The sequence below is a fragment of the Rhinoderma darwinii genome, chromosome 2 (assembly GCF_050947455.1).
Source record: "Rhinoderma darwinii isolate aRhiDar2 chromosome 2, aRhiDar2.hap1, whole genome shotgun sequence".
NCBI classification, from domain to species: Eukaryota; Metazoa; Chordata; class Amphibia; order Anura; family Rhinodermatidae; genus Rhinoderma; species Rhinoderma darwinii.
Genome location: NC_134688.1, coordinates 432,288,983 through 432,306,037, shown reverse-complemented (window position 1 = coordinate 432,306,037; position 17,055 = coordinate 432,288,983). Strand labels below are relative to the sequence as shown.

At 41.2% G+C, this 17,055-nt stretch overlaps 1 protein-coding gene across 1 annotated transcript in view; it reads left to right on the top strand.

Moving 5' to 3' along the window:
* GLRA2 (glycine receptor alpha 2) overlaps positions 1-11,184 on the top strand; it is a 227,473-nt gene extending 216,289 nt beyond the window's left edge. The window contains exon 9 of the mRNA XM_075854432.1: positions 9,720-11,184. Within this exon, the coding sequence (XP_075710547.1) occupies positions 9,720-9,998 (279 nt within the window). The 3' untranslated portion in view covers positions 9,999-11,184. The remainder of the gene's footprint in view (positions 1-9,719) is intronic.
* Positions 11,185-17,055: the final 5,871 nt, after the last annotated feature.

The window sequence follows — 17,055 nt, the reverse complement described above, 5'->3', positions numbered from 1 at the left end:
TTGATGCGGTGAAGTAGTCCTGTGCCCTTAGCAGAGAAACACCCCCAAAACATAATGTTTCCACCTCCATGCTTGGCAGTGAGGACGGTGTTCTTTGGGTCATAGGCAGCATTTCTCTTCCTCCAAACACGGCGAGTTGAGTTAATGCCAAAGAGCTCAATTTTAGTCTCATCTGACCACAGCACCTTCTCCCAATCACTCTCAGAATCATCCAGATGTTCATTTTCAAACTTCAGACGGGCCTGTACAAGTGCCTTCTTGAGCAGGGGGACCTTGCGGGCACTGCAGGATTTTAATCCATTACGGCGTAATGTGTTACCAATGGTTTTCTTGGTGACTGTGGTCCCAGCTGCCTTGAGATCATTAACAAGTTCCCCGCGTGTAGTTTTCGGCTGAGCTCTCACCTTCCTCAGGATCAAGGATACCCCACAAGGTGAGATTTTGCATGGAGCCCCAGATCAATGTCGATTGACAGTCATTTTGTATGTCTTCCATTTTCTTACTATTGCACCAACAGTTGTCTCCTCACCCAGTGTCTTACTTATGGTTTTGTAGCCCATTCCAGCCTTGTGCAGGTCTATGATCTTGTCCCTGACGTCCTTAGAAAGCTCTTTGGTCTTGCCCATGTTGTAGAGGTTAGAGTCAGACTGATTAATTGAGTCTGTGGACAGGAGTCTTTTATACAGGTGACCATTTAAGACAGCTGTCTTTAATGCAGGCACCAAGTTGATTTGGAGCGTGTAACTGGTCTGGAGGAGGCTGAACTCTTAATGGTTGGTAGGGGATCAAATACTTATTTCTCTGTGCACAATGCAAATAAATATATATAATTTTGACTATGTGATTTTCTGTTTTTTTTTTCTATAATCTATCTCTCACTGGTAAAATTAACCTAGCCTAAAAATTCTAGACTGTTCATGTCTTTGACAGTGGGCAAGCTTACAAAATCAGCAAGGGATCAAATACTTATTTCCTTCACTGTGTATATATATATATATATATATATATATATATATATGTGGCATGTCAGTGTACAATATAGTGTGCCCAGCATATGCCACCGGAGATATATACCCCATATGCTGTAATGTGGGTTCTCCCGGGTACGAAAATACCCTACGTGTGGCTGTTATCAGCTGCCTGGGCACACGGCAGGGTTCAGAAGGGAAAGATGAGGGGGATAAGCTGTGCGGAGTGCATCAGGGTAAATTAAAAATTAAGGGATGTATGATAAATTCGAATTTTCATACCGAGTCCTGGTTTTTCGGGACACGTGTCGCATTGATATATTGTTTCCCTCCTTATCCCCCTCTTTGAGCAGACTCTGCACCTCTTTTGACTTTTTCCCTTCTTGGCAGTTTGGGGAACTTCTCCTGGAAAGTGTTGCCCTGGTACGATGCGTGTGGCCTCGCTTCCAGAAGTACTGGGTGCTCCCTCTTCTTGGTCCCTAAAGATTAGGTTCTTTATAACCACCTCTTGAAATTCCAGGAATGTTCCCGTCTGGCCTGCACATCGACGTAGCACGTATGCATTGTACAATGCCATCTGTATGATGTGCACGGCCAGCTTCTTATACCACACCCTCGATTTCCGCATGGCGCTGTAGGGCTTCAGGACTTGATCTGACAAGTCCACCCCTCCCATGTACCTATTGTAGTCCAGGATGCAGTCTGGTTTGGGGGTCTCTGTACTGGTACCTCGTACAGGTACATGGGTACTGGTGTGGCCATGTATTGTTGTCAATACAAGGACATCTCTCTTATCCTTGTACTTCACACACAATATGTTGCTGCTAGATTGTGCCCTGCTCTCACCCCTTCTGTGTGTTTGCCCAAGCAGAGTCTTAGGGAGGCCTCTCAGATGTTTTTCTAGCAGTGCCGCATGCCACAGTACTTCTGGAAGCAAGGCACTTGAAGAGTGGGACGCTGGTATAAAAATTATCCAGGTAGAGGTGGTAACCCTGGTCCAGCAGTGGGTGCACCAAATCCCACACAATTTTTGCATCAATTCCCAGCAAGGTTGGGCATTCTGGGGGCTGAATACTGCTGTCCTTCCCTTCATATATCCTAAATTTGTAGGTATACCCTGATGCACTCTCGCACAGCTTATACATCTTCACGCCATACATTGCCCGCTTACTCGGCAGGTACTGGCGGAATTGAAGCCTCCCTTTAAAATGTACCAGGGACTCATCAATAGAAATACGCTTCTCGGAGGTATATGCTTTGGCAAACCGGGCACTGAAATGGTCTAATAGGGGTCTCAGTTTGTACAAACGGTCAAAACTGGGGTCATCTCGGGGTGGGCACTGCTCATTATCCGTAGAATGTAAGAAGCAAAGTATTGCCTCATAACGCATCCTGGACATGGCCATACGGTACATCGGGGTGTGGTATAAGATGTCCATGCTCCAGTAGGTCCCAATGGATGGCTTTTTTAGAAGCCCCATGTTCAAGTGAAGTCCCCAGAACTTGCCCAACTCTACTGCATCTACAGGGGTCCACCTGTGGGATTGGGCATAAAATGATGTGGGGTTCTTAGTAATATACTGTTGGGCATATAAATTAGTGTGGGAGACCATAAGATCTCTAAAGTCATCAGTGAAGAAGAACTTGAAAAAGTCAATTTCACTGAGCCCTGCCGTATTAAATTTTATCCCTGAGCTGCCCGTGTACTCTGGGATTTGAGGCTCATAAATGTCTGGTGTGGGGGTCCAAATGGGGTCACTTCGCTCGGGGTTTGAACTGCGGCAGGGGTCATTTCGCTCTGGGGCTTCAACTGCAGTGGTGGTCCTGGGGCGTCTCCTAGGGGGTTCCTCTTCTTCATCACTGGATGAGGAGGTAGATAAATAAAAGAGTCTCACCATCCGACGACTCTGTGTCGGAGGCAAGAAATTAATATGCCTCTTCGGCACTAAATGTCCGTTGGGACATGTTTGATTGCTTCCCTAACTAGGAGCAATAGGCTGCTACCTAAACCAGCCCAAAAAATTGGTGTTTTAATAGAACCAGTGGGCTTCCTTGAGAGTAAACCTAACTAGGGCGAGGGTTCCTAACACTAAACCTAACTAGATTTTATTTGAACTTCCCTGAGACTAAGGCTGGGTTCACACGACCTATTTTCAGACGTAAACGAGGCGTATTATGCCTCGTTTTACGTCTGAAAATACGGCTCCAATACGTCGGCAAACATCTGCCCATTCATTTGAATGGGTTTGCCGACGTACTGTGCCGGCGACCTGTCATTTACGCGTCGTCGTTTGACAGCTGTCAAACGACGACGCGTAAAACGACTGCCTCATCAAAGAAGTGCAGGACACTTCTTTGAAATGTAATTTGAGCCGTTTTTCATTGAATTCAATGAAGAACAGCTCAAGATTACGGGCGTCAATGACGCCTCGCAAAATGCGAGGAGGAGCATTTACGTCTGAAACGACGGAGCTGTTTTCTCCTGAAAACAGTCTGTAATTTCAGACATAAAAGGCAGCTATCGCGTGCACTTACCCTAAATCTAACTACGGCGACTATTCCCTGACACTAAACCTAACTAGATTATTCCGAGCTTCCCTAACACTAAACCTAACTACGGTGACGGGTGCCTGACACTAAACCTATCTAGATTATTCTGAGCTTCCCTGACACTAAACCTAACTACGGTGATGGACCCCTAACACTAGATCTAACTACGGTGACGGATTCCTGACGCTAAATTCCCTGACGCTATACCTAACTACGCTTTTTGACGGTTCCCTGACACTAACTAACCCTAATACTTAACTAACCAGTTAAATTATCTAAATTAACAGGGGGGTTTTTTGTTTTTTTTTACATTTTTATATATTTTTTGGTTTTATATGTTTTATAAAGAAAAAAAAGAAAAAAATAATCCCCAGGGACCAAGAAATTGGTCCTGAAGACTAAGAAGTGGTCAGTGATAGGAGATCACTGACCAAAAACGTAGGGGGAACACAAAGAGGAAGGGTACAGGACTGGGTAGTGGATTGGAGAGGTGGGAAGCAGAAAAAAGTAGTTTTTTCACTTTTTTGTTTTTTCACTTTTTTTCACACTTTTTCTTCTCTCCCTCTTCTCACAACCGCTCTGAACGCCTCGCTATCTCCAACAGAGGCGTTCAGGGCGGGTTCGGCAGGATGTGATGTCAGGGAGAGGAAGTGAAGATACCGATCGCCGCTATTGGACAGTTACTCACTAACTGACCAATAGTGGCGATCGTGGAGGTGGGACCATCGCGACAGGTCCCGGCGTATTGAGCTGTGATAGCCTGCTGTCGGAAACAGCAGCTGTCACAGCTTGTGCACGCGCCGGTGGAAAATGGCGATGCATTTTCCCTGCGACGTAATATTCCGTCGCTGAGCACGAATGTAGTGGTCAGCGCGACGGAATATTACGTCGCTGAGCGCGAAGTGGTTAAATGGTTAAAATTGAGAAGTTGTAAGTTGCAATTATATTGGCGGAATGGGCCCACAGGCTGTTTTTGCACAGGGGCTACTTAATTGTCTGTGTCCAGCGCTGGTTCACACGGCAAATTTATTACAGAAATTTCTGAAAATCTGTCCCATTCACCTGAAAGCAGTTGTTTCTGCTGCATGGGCATGGTTTTCAGATTAATGGGACAGTCATAAAAATATCTGCAACAAATGTGCCATGTGTGCACTTACCATTAATGTTTAGAAACCCCCTCAGTCCCTAAACAATTTGTCTGCAGTAACACAGTAAATGCAGGACAGGGAGGAGAAAGAAGAGGGGGAGGAGGGGAATGCCGCTGCAGCTTCTCTGTGTGCGTGAGTAGCTGAATGCTGTGAGAGGGAGGGGGGAGCAGAAGGGGGATAAAAGAATTACAGAGGGATAGAAAAAAAGACCCAAAAGTACAGGTTAGATACTTTCTGGATGCAATACATGTAATAAACATCTACAGCTGCCAACCACAGGATTGTGGCTATTTTTATAGTGATTTGTACACTTTCTCCTACCCAGTATAAAGCACAAAATAGATTGTGCAATACTTGTACAAATTATGGTTTTATAAAACACACATACATTCAGCACTGAATTGACAATGAGTAACTAGATATTACAAATTCATACCTTAATGCACGAATTCCAACTCTATATGCTTCACACATGCCCAATGGATATATTAACATTACCCACAAGCTACTGCAAATCTGCTCAAAATGGCACAGAATATGGAAAAAGTGCAGAAACATATGGGCTGAGAATGTAACAGTTGGGAGGCAATGTGCTGTAAGCTGTTGTATAACGGGAATAGGAAATTGATGATTCTGTGCCCATGTATATTTATATTCCTGTCTGAACATATTTATGATACCTATCCTTCCCCCGTTCAAACACAGAGCAAAAAAGTCAATCATTGTTTGGGATAAAAACCTCTTTTCCCGTAGCCTCTAGACTTCCTTGTTTAATGAGATTCAGGAAAATTGTATACATATTAATAAATCAGATCCACTATATCTTTGACAAAAGATTATAATTAACTTTTACCCCCATAAGTTGTTTAATACGTAGACTTTGGACAGTCATTATGACAGCCTGGAGCTTATACATCAGATGTGTTTCTGCTGCTGACATTTTAATTAGAATGATTTACATGGCTTATTGCTAGATAATATAAGATCTTGTTTTCATAACAGAAACGTCTTCAAGGGGAATTTGCGGTTTCAAGATATTTATAAGCCTTTACTGTACTGTAGGACGGCGTCCAATTGTAGTAGTGACCATTCCCAAAGGATACCTCACCCCAAACTGAATAATTCCTTTATTGACTACTTAGTTGATCTCTTGTTTATTTGGGAAGCTATTAGTGGGTCCAGTAAATCTTGATCTTAGGTCATCAGGCTGTTTTTCTGTGGCTTTAAACAGGAGTTGGAAAACCAACTCCTCATAGGATTGTATTTAAGGAGGTTTTCCCACAAAACACATGCATCCCCTATCCACGGGATAGGGGATACATGTGTTATTCATTGGGGTTTGACCACTGGTGCATGTCTATGGGACTTCCGGGACTGCTATCTCCGGCAGCTCCATAGAGGTCCCCCGTTCTCCTCATCGCTGGGGGTGCCAGCGGTCGGACCCCTAGCGATCACACACGTATCACTCATCCTGTAGAAAGGAGATACAAGTGTTTGATGGAAAATCCCTTTAAGTGTGACATCACCACCTTTTCTAGTGAAAGGCCCTTTGGTAAATCATACAGTATAGAGACGTGTGAGTCTCGTCCAGTGCCATTAGCTGGTGTGGGTCTCACACATCCCTGACAGATAATATAAACTCTAGCAAGGAGCAGGGCATAGGACAGGAGCAGCACGGTGATCTATGAAGAAGGAATGGAGCAAGTGAAAAAAATAACTGCTGTCACTTTAAGGGCATCTGATAAAGGGGCTTATGAAAAAATTGCAGTGGCATCCAAATGTAAAGCTCTAATTTTGTAGAGCTCCACAAGTGTATACTGCATATAGAATCTGAGCTTTGTATAGTGTAATAGGCAGTGAGAATTGGCTGCACATAGCAGCTATTACATTAGACCCTGCTGGTGGGTGGATTCATCTTGCTGACAGTGTCCACATGGATACCATCAGCTATCACCAAAAAAGGCTAACCCCCCCCCCCCCCCATTTAATCTCAGAAATGGAAAATTGTGGGGGGTGAATGGATTTTGGGAGGTCCAATTTTAAGTTAAGTAGGTTTTGCTTTCATTAGGATTCTTACTTCAAAACAAAATGATGCCTTCTGCAAAAGATCTCATACAGGGAATACAACTTGATTGGATCATTCATCAAATTATGGTTCATTGAGGATTTAAGGCCCGCTTACATAGAACGTTTTTTCAAACCAAATACGAACCAAAGATGGTTTAAATCACGAGGATCTGATGAACATTCCCATTACAATGATCCTCACAGGCAATTAGTAGGAGTTTCCTTCCTGCCAGGCGAAGAGCGACATGTTACCGAGTGACTAGATCTGTGCTCTCGGCAGTGTTACTAAACTCTAAATGTTTTATAACGAGGGAGCCTTAATGATAAATTGGCAGTGTAAATGGTCCTTAAATGTGTTGTCTAGTTTATAAAACCCATTTGTAAGCACTCTATTAGGGAATTCTGAGTTAATAGAAGGGGGTCTCATGTTCAGGATATTCATCTCTTGGCCAGACTAGAGAGCAGCTACGAAGAGCGTCTCTCACTCTGGAGGACCTGTCCTGTCCCGCATTACACACAGACAGCCCATTGATTTGACTTACTGCCAGATTCCCCCACAGATTATAGTTGATTGGTGGGAATCGTCAAAGGACGCTTTTAACAAGTAGGAATTGTCCAAAGCGGAGAACCCTTTGTATGAAAAGCTAAATGACCATGAAAAAAATTGTTCTATCTCATTGGTTCTTCCCCAACCGAGAAGTTAAGTATCTCTGCTGTAGTCAAACTTTCCCCTTCTGTACATATGATGCTGGTGATTAAATATGTGGTCCCCATCTCAGAGCCATCCGTGGAGTAGTGGTAACCCATCTGACAGCAAAAACAACCTTCAATTACTGCAATTTAGCCAAGCTGTTTTCATTTATAACACGTTCTCTGCACTATGGCGGTGTTTTTATCACTCCCAGACTTCCTTGCTTTTTATTTCTCACTCGGCCAAATGCAATCACAATTTCACAATATCCAGCCCCCTAGGGTTCCACTAAGGATGCTCTTCTTTTACTGCCTGATTAGATTCTTTCTGGATGGTATAACCTTGTAACCTTTATATACCTTTATTAACATTTTATTGGCTGCAGAGCAGATACTGGTCTAAGAATATAAGTTTTGTATGCATCCATATTTATACAGCACATAGAAAGGCATATATACATAAGTAGTAATGATCTGCCACCATCAATGTGTCAGTGATACAATGCATGGAACAATTCCATAGGAAAATAGGCACGGGCTGACATACCATATGTGCAACCTGTGCAGTTGCACGGGGACCCTGAGGTAAAGGGGCCCACTGTCACCTCAACCCCTTCCCGTCGTAATCAACTTTCAGATTTTCATTTTCGTTTTTTCCTCCCCACATTCCAGAAGCCATAACGTCTTTATTTTTCTGTCAATCTAGTCCTATGAGGGTTTTATTTTTGCAAGACGAGTTGTAGTTTTTCGTAGCACCATTTATATTGCCATATAATGTACTAGGAAACGGGAAAAAAAATATTTGTGGGGTAGAAAATGAAAAAAACAGCGATTCCTCCATGGTTTTTTGCGCACCGTTTTTACGGAATTTACTGTGCAATTAAAACAACATGCTAGCTTTATTCTGTGGGTCAATACGATTATGGCGATACCAAATATATATAGTTTTTTTCTATATTTTACTACTTTTACATGTAAAAACCCAAGTGTAAAAAAGAAAATTTATTTTGCATCGCCAAATTCCGAGAGCCATAAGTTTTTTATTTTTCCGTCGATTAAGTGGTATGAGGGCTTATTTTCTGCGGGATAAGCTGTAGTTTTTAATAATTTACAATTTTTTTTTTTTACGGTATTCACCGTGCATTTTTTTTTTTTTACTATGCTCTAGGGGGAAAATGGGAAAAAGGTTTTTTTTTTAACTTTTTTTTTTTTCTTTTTCTTTTTTTTTCTATGCTCAGATATTCAAGAGCAAGGGGCCCATAATCTGTTTTTGCACGGGAGGCTCGGAGCTGTCTATGTTGTATGAACCATTTTAGCTAAAAATACAGCTGGGGGCATGCACGGGAGGAGGGGACTTTAACTATGGGATCATACGATAGGACGCTAGCGTGGGTTGGTGGGGTGTGTAACACCTAGCCACCCGATGGGAAACAGCTGTTGCTGCACCTGAAACCACTAGAGAGGAAAGAATATTTAGGGCTACGTGGGGCATTTGGACATCAACCCCTGACGAAGCACCAGCGAAACGTGCGTCGGGTCCAGCAGCGGTCTCCCCTCTCGGTCCTGATCTCCTGCATATTCTCCACTGCGTAGGTGTAGGTATACTGCTTATTGTATGTCATATTTGCCTAAGACTGCACTTTACATTTATTCTATATAGGTATCTATCTGTGCAAATGTACCATTCCTAGCACCTGCCTAAAAATATTGATTTATGCACTTTAGCTTTTTGTGGGATCGTGTGACCAGCTTAACATCTGGGGGGCCAGGCTGCTTTTATGTTCGGATTCCATCTTCTTACGAGGGTCCATGTCATTTTATTGTGCATAGTTGTTATGTGTTTTCTCTGTGTCTAATTGACTGTAATAAAGATTGTTTGTAATTTTTCAAGTACTTGGTCGTGACTTGTTTCTTTTTCTGGTTTGTTAAATTAGTCACTAGGACCACTGGTATAATTTGAGGCATTGTTCGGTTTGCTATACTTTATAATGGGAGCACGGCTCGGAATAACGGCCGGCTGCCCGTGGCCGGCCGTGACCGTCAATGCTCGTAATTACGAGACGTAATTACGAGCATGGTCGTGTGCATGGGGCCTTCCTGTCACTAATCTTAGTGAAAAACTACATTCAACTTCTGGCCAGACTGAAATGGCTGCTTACGAGGAAAAATATAGATTGTATTGTAGTGCACAGTAAATATAGATAACATAGACTTTAGGCTTAGAGTCCTTTATAAAGAAGTCAATACTTGAAGAATGATAAATGTAATCATTTTCCTTTTCTCTCTCTTCTTTCAGGAAGATGATCTAGTCCGGGAGAGTCGGTTTAACTTTAGTGGATATGGGATGGGGCACTGTCTACAAGTGAAAGATGGTACTGCAGTGAAAGCTGCTCCACCTGTCCTCCCACCTCCTCAGCCAAAGGATGCCGAGTCCATCAGGAAGAAGTTTGTTGATCGAGCAAAACGGATTGATACTATATCCCGGGCTGCCTTTCCACTGGCCTTCCTCATTTTTAACATCTTTTACTGGATTACATATAAAATCATACGGCACGAGGATGTACACAAGAAATAAGCCACTTATTTATTTTAGGGAACTCAATGCCAAAGTGTGCTTGTAAATATGTAGTGGCAAATCCCCTAAACATTCAGACTGGTTTTATATCCACATTCTGTACTCATCCTTGAAGACCGAAAGCAGGAATAAAGACATTCGGGGAGCAAAGAAGATGAATACTAACTCTGAAAGAGCATAATGATGCTCCTTCTAATGTTTAACGTTGTCTTCAGTTTACCTTTTCTCAGCATTAGTAATAAATAACTCTTGGGCTTATTCAGACACAGAGTTCAGTAATATACACAGATAGATAAGAGAAAGCGCCTCCAGCTCACCTTGATATGCAGATATATTTCTAGGAAGGTTCATGCACGGATCCTTGTGTCGGCATGACTAAGGACGCTTGGAGCGTCTGAAACGCGTAGGCTCCCTATCTACCACTACCACAATTTTTCTCCACTATACCAGGATGTTACACCGTGCTCTTTACTCCTGATTTTAACTTGCCAAATACTGGCCAATTAAACTTGGAAACAGTTCTTCCATTTTTAAACAACTATCCGTGCTGGATTCAACCCCATTTTTTCTAGTCAGAGTTCAGTAAAATAGTGCAGCAAGTTATAGCAGCCAATGAAATAGCGGTTTCAATGTACTAAAGCCCAAAACAGCCACTTAGACGTCACTTCAATCACGGCCATTGATGTGGAATTCAAGGTGTTGTCCAGAATTAGAAAAGAAAAAGTCCAAATTTTTTTACAGAAATGGTGCCACACCTGTCCATGAGCTGTGTCTGGTATTGAAGTTCAATCCTAGTCACTGAAATGGGCATGCTGTCGCTGATTTTTGGGTAAAAAAAAACACAACCCTTTTTCTACTCCTGGACATCCCCTTTAAATCTCCCCTTCTGAATGTGGTTAAGAGGTTGAATTAATAATCTTCACATCTATGGTGATGATCCAGTGTTCTCCGACCAATAGGAATCTGTTCTATGAGTCCAAAAATTTCCTAGACATGCATATTGTTAAAAAAAAACAAAAAACTGTCCCAACTTTTTTCCATTGGAAAATGTTACTATTCGCAGCAAAGTATCTCTACATATGTTGCTATAATACAGTATATATTTACTCTGATTGGTGGGAAATGCTTGCTCAATTGCCTTCATAAGAGAATTTTTTTTAAAAGGTCTAATAAATATATATACTAGTCCTTCTCAATGAATTATAATATCATCAAAAAGTTAATTTATTTCAGTAATTCAATTTAAAAAGTAAAACTCATGTATTATATAGATTCATTACACACGGAGTGATCTACTTCCAGCATTTTTTTATTTTAATGTTGACGATTATGGGTAACAGTTAATGAAAAGCCAAAATTTTGTCTCTCAGAAAATTAGAATATGGGTAAAAGCTTAAAGGCATGGTGTCGCCCCAAAAACATGTTTTTTTTTTAAAATTTAAACATTTAGTGTGTGGGTGATTAAACATTGTTCAAATTTTTTTTATTTTTTTCGCGAGTCAGGAAATATTATAAATTTTTTCAAATTTATAATACTACCCATTTTTGGTCACTAGATGGAGCTGTTTGGAGCTAGTTCCCAAAATTGCAGCATTGCAACATTGGGTTAAAAGCTATCGCTCTAGTGAGCTCTCAGCATCCCCCCCTCCTTTATCCTGGCTAGTGCCGGGATAAACGAGGGGTTTGAAAGGTTTAACCTCCTACACTGTGTGTCGCCATTTTTTGAGGTAACCCACAGTGTAGTAGGTTTACATGCAGTAGTAAACACACACAAACACTAACATACATTGAAATCGCTTACCTGCTCCTGCCGCCGCGGCCCGTCCGCTCCCTTTGCTGCCGCTGTTCCATGTGCACTTGTCCGGAAGCCGCGACCGGAAGTAGTAATATTACTGTCCAGCCGCGACTTCCGGTCCACAGGAAAATGGCGCCGGACGGCGCCAATTTCGAATAGGACTGTGTGGGAGCGGCGCATGCGCAGTTCCCACACAGACGCCGTACACGGCAGTCAATGGGACGGGAGCCGTTCGCAGTCCCTATGGGACTGTGGCTGCCGTATTCCATGTCTGTATGTGTCGTTAATCGACACACACAGAAATGGAACAAAAAATGGCAGCCCCCATAGGGAAGAAAAAGTGTGAAAATAAGAAACAGTAAAACACAAACACACAAATGTAAATAAACGTTTATATTAAGGCACTAACATCTTTAACATATAAAAAAATTATTTGTGATGACACTGTTCCTTTAAGATTGTAGTCTCATGGTGTCACACTCCAATCAGCTAATCAACACAAAACACCTGCAAAGGTTTTCTTAAGCCTTTAAATGGTCCAGCGGTCTGGTTCAGTAGGCTACACAATCATTGGGAAGACTGCAGACTTGACAGTTGTCCAGAAGACATTGACACCCTCCACAAGGGTAAGCCACAAAAGGACATTGCTAAAGAAGCTGGCTGTTCACAGAGTGCAGTATCCAAGCATATTAATGGAAAGTTGAGAGGAAGGAAAAAGTGTGGTAGGAAAAAGTGCACAAGCAACAGGGATAACCGCAGCCTTGAAAGGATTTCATTAACTGTTAGCGATAATCATCAACATTAAAAGAAATCAAATGCTGTAAATAGATCACTCTGTGTGTAATGAATCTATATAATATGAGTTTCACTTTTTGAATTGAATTACTGAAATAAATTAACTTTTTGATGATATTCTAATTCATTGAGAAGGACTAATATATATATATATATATATATATATATATATATATATATAGTTTCCACCAATCAGAACTGAGCGTTTCAGTATCAAAGACATAACAATTATCATTAACTGATGCCAGCTTACAGTTCGTCTGTGCAACGATGTTCATAAACGTTTCTGTTTAAAATGGGTCCAATGTAGCCAGCACTGCCACAAAGAACTTACCTAAAATCAAGTCATTAGAAATCTTCCATATTATCACCCCATTTAATAACTGATTGAACAGGTCGCCATTTTGATAAACAAACACTGTATGAGGTGAGGACCAAATTTTTTAAAAAGGAATTGCTGCGTTTTTACTGCATTTGAAAGAAATCTACTGAGCTACGGTACATTCCATCACAGTGTTAGTATCTAGTGTTGCACCATGCAATTCTTTTGTGTTCAAATGATTTCTACTTATGTATACATAATATATATAAATATATATAAAAAAGGTTTATACTTTGATATTTTGTGTGAGCGTGAATTTCAGAAGAGATACTGCTTTATTATAACTATGTAATATTTGGAATTTCATTTGTGTGCTCTGTGGTTTTCTTAACGGTCAGCACTTTAAACAATTTTCAATGGATTTGCCAAAAAATTTATTTGGATGATTTCGAGATTTTTATCTGTTTAATCTATTAATTTATTTATATTATGTTATTGTATTTTCTCTGACACTAAATATAATTTACTTACAATTTTGCACTAAACAACAGCAACCAATCAGCTATTAGGCTTCATTAATCTAGTGCAAGCTAGGGCACCAATGGTCAACAAGACAATCGCCCACCCTTGACTTTTGTGCCACCATCAAGATCTAATTTTTATTAACGAGATACAGGGACATAAATAAATGGAAAGACTCCATAAAAAAAAAAAACAAGAGTGGCCTTTACTTGTTCTGGATCATGTTGCCACTCACCTCCTTCCCAGGACATTGAGAAGAGAAGCATGCCCATCTGGCTCATATCCTCCTCCCTATTATTAGCATTGTGGTGCCTGTGGAGTGGGAGGACACTGTCCAGGGTAACTCCAACCATGTCGAAAGCGGGATGGTACCAATCTTTAAAGGTGTTGCCTCACTATGACAAACCTTTTCTAGGGCGTATGGATGTCATAAAGGTGGGTCACCGCACAGGGGAACACTTCTAGCATTGGCTCCAGCTCTGGCAGTCCCAGGCCGTTCTTGTATTACATGGTCGGCCATTTGTATTCACGTGATACTTCATGTACACTAGTTTCCCCTGCAGTGGCTGAAATTTATGGCTGGCTGAATCTCCCCCTGGTGAGGCTTCCCTAAATGTAGTTGTCATGGCAAGACAACCTCTTTATCTGTGTGCATAGGCTAAACTGTGGGCATAGGCGTTGTCTATATGGTACAAATGTCCTCGAGGATGCAAACGTGTTCATTGCACAAAGTTTTTCCAACTTGCTAGAAGAGTAGGTTACCTTTCCATACTAGGCACAGTTGTCTTTGGACCAGGCTCCAGAATCAGGCCATACAGAGCCATCATTAGACAATAAAAGTATGACTTGGCGCAAGGTTTGCAGTCAGTGAATGAACACAAGTGTACAGGGTTAATTATAAATTCTGACTGCTGTATTAACCGGAAACTTGGGGTGCCACACTGCCATCTATCTAGTTGTGTACTAGTGGTGCACCACACTCGTAATGCCATGATGTAGCTCAGTAAACTTTATTACTGCCATCAATACAGCTGCAGTGCATAGATCTTTACTCCAACTTGTTTACAGGCCTCCAATTTCTATCTTTCTCATTTCAGATACTACTGAATAACCTAAGAATTTTAAACTTTTACTGTGGTTTTCATATCCAGATATTAGCCTTTGATTTACTATCTATGAAGTTCAGGTCCTTGATACATATTTTAAGTACAAAAATGAAACAAAAAGTATTTTTACTTCTGAATTATGTAAAATTTAACAATGAAGTGAAAATTTTCACTAACTGTAAATCATTTTACTTAAAAAAGGAAAAAAATATTTGTTCCTTTTCAATAAAGCTCAGTGTGTTCAAAATCAGATTAATGTATGTTTATTTTTTTCCTGTTGTAAAGCTTTTGTCGTCCATGACAAATCTATCTTGGATATCTATGTTATCTATTTACAATGCTGGCAAAGAAAGTTCAGCTATTTTACATGTACATTTTTTGTATTTTTATAATAACCGTATTCTATGTTATGTTAGCCACTTAAGGGGAACAAACATTTCTATGGGTATAGACAATGGCATGGCAGCAATTTAAAAGGATTTCAAAGATTGGTTAAAATAAATTTGTAATCATTGTCAGCCATTTTTAAAGCTAAGAGAGCATTCTTTGGCCACCCAGTCACCCAGCATTCAATTAAATATACACAAAGTGTTCTCGCTTTCTCCTTTCTCAGTCCCCTTTCCTATCTCTATGGTTGTCAGTCTTGTGTATTTTACTTTTATAATCATGTGCCTATGACTACTGTATCCACTTGGTATAGTAAAATAGAGAATAGAACTCCTACAGTGAGGTAAGAACACACAACATGCAACCGGGAATTCTTCCTCTTACATTTTCCATTAATTTCAATGTGAGGCACAGGGACAATAATATGATAAGACATACAACTTTTATATATAAAAGATTGCCTTATTTTAATAGCGTGCCTATCGACAAGAATTTTTAAAGGCTATGTACACCTTTTAAAAAACAAAATTCAGTGTGTTTGGTGCAACTCCTTAATTACTTTTTATTCAAAATTATTTTTACTTTTTGGGATACAGATGCTTTGTATTCTGCCTATAGAGCAGCTCTATCTTGCGCTGAGACCTGCATCCGTCAGATCAGCGGCACTGACGGGTTCAGTGAACGCGAGTCCTGCGTGTCTCTGACACACAGGATCCACCTGTTATCAATCACATCTAAGTTATCCATTACATGGATATATTAAGGACAATACAGATCCGTTATATGGACATATTAAGGATGATTTTGCATTAGTATGTCATCAGTATTGCATCAGTATTACAGATCCTTATTACTGATGAGCTGTCTTCCACAGAGATAATTGAATGACATACAAACTGATGAAGTACGGATGCAATGCTGATATACAGACCAAATGCGGATGCATCCATACTTTAATCATAGACTTCCCTGGGCATTTTCCATCCACAATACGGATGACAGTAGTGCATGCTGCGTTTTAACCCCTATGTACACAAGGACGCAACTGTACGTCCTGGCGGGAATTTACTTCGCGCACCAGGACGTATACTGATGAGCTGTCTTCCACAGAGATAATTGAATGACATACAAACTGATGAAATACGGATGCAATGCTGATATACAGAATAAATGCGGGTGCATCTATACTTTAATCATAGACTTCCCTGGGCATTTTCCATCCACAATACGGATGACAGTAGTGCATGCTGCGTTTTAACCCCTATGTACACAAGGACGCAACTGTACGTCCTGGCGGGAAGTTACTTCGCGCACCAGGACGTACAGTGTGCAGTTGGAACCGGGAGGTCAGCTGTCTCGGACAGTTGACACTCCAGACTTGCGGACAAGCAGTCCATCACCGCTGATTTAGTTAATTAACAACCCCTTAAATGCGATTGCCGCATTTAAGAGGTTTGTAGCAGATCGGCAGCCCCCACGATGCGATCGCAGTGGGTTGTTGATGGTTGCCAAGGCAACCGGAGGTCAGACAATGGCTGACCACCTCCGGCTGATCCTGGTAGGCTTCTTGTCAGAGTGGCAGGAAGTTACTGAGTTATTCCCAGTGCACACTGTCAGTGACAGTGTGCATCAGGAACCAACAGCTGACACTCCACTGATGCTGGCCAGCGGTCCATCGCCGCTAATTTTGGCAATTAACCCTTTAAATGCGGCAATCGACTCATTTAAGGGGTTTGTAGCAGATCGGCAGCTCCCACAATGCGATCGCGGGTGATGCCGATGGTTGGCATGGCAACCGTAGGCCAGACAATGGCCTCCAGGTCTGCCAGGTAGGGAAGCCTATTAGGGCAAGCCTACGGCTGGTCCTGATATGCTTCCTGTCAGAGTGACTGATGGTGTCACAATGACAGAAAACTACTTAGGTAGTGTAATGTATTCTAGCAGCGATCAGTGCTGCAGATCTTCAAGTCCCCTAGTGGGACAAAAAAGTTAATACATTTTTTTTATAAAAGTGTAAAAACAAAAGTTATAAGTTCAAAAATACCAAAACTGCTTTTTTTTTATATAATATGTCTTTTATTATAGGAAAAAAAATGAAACTGTTAAAAAAAGTACACCTATTTGGTATCA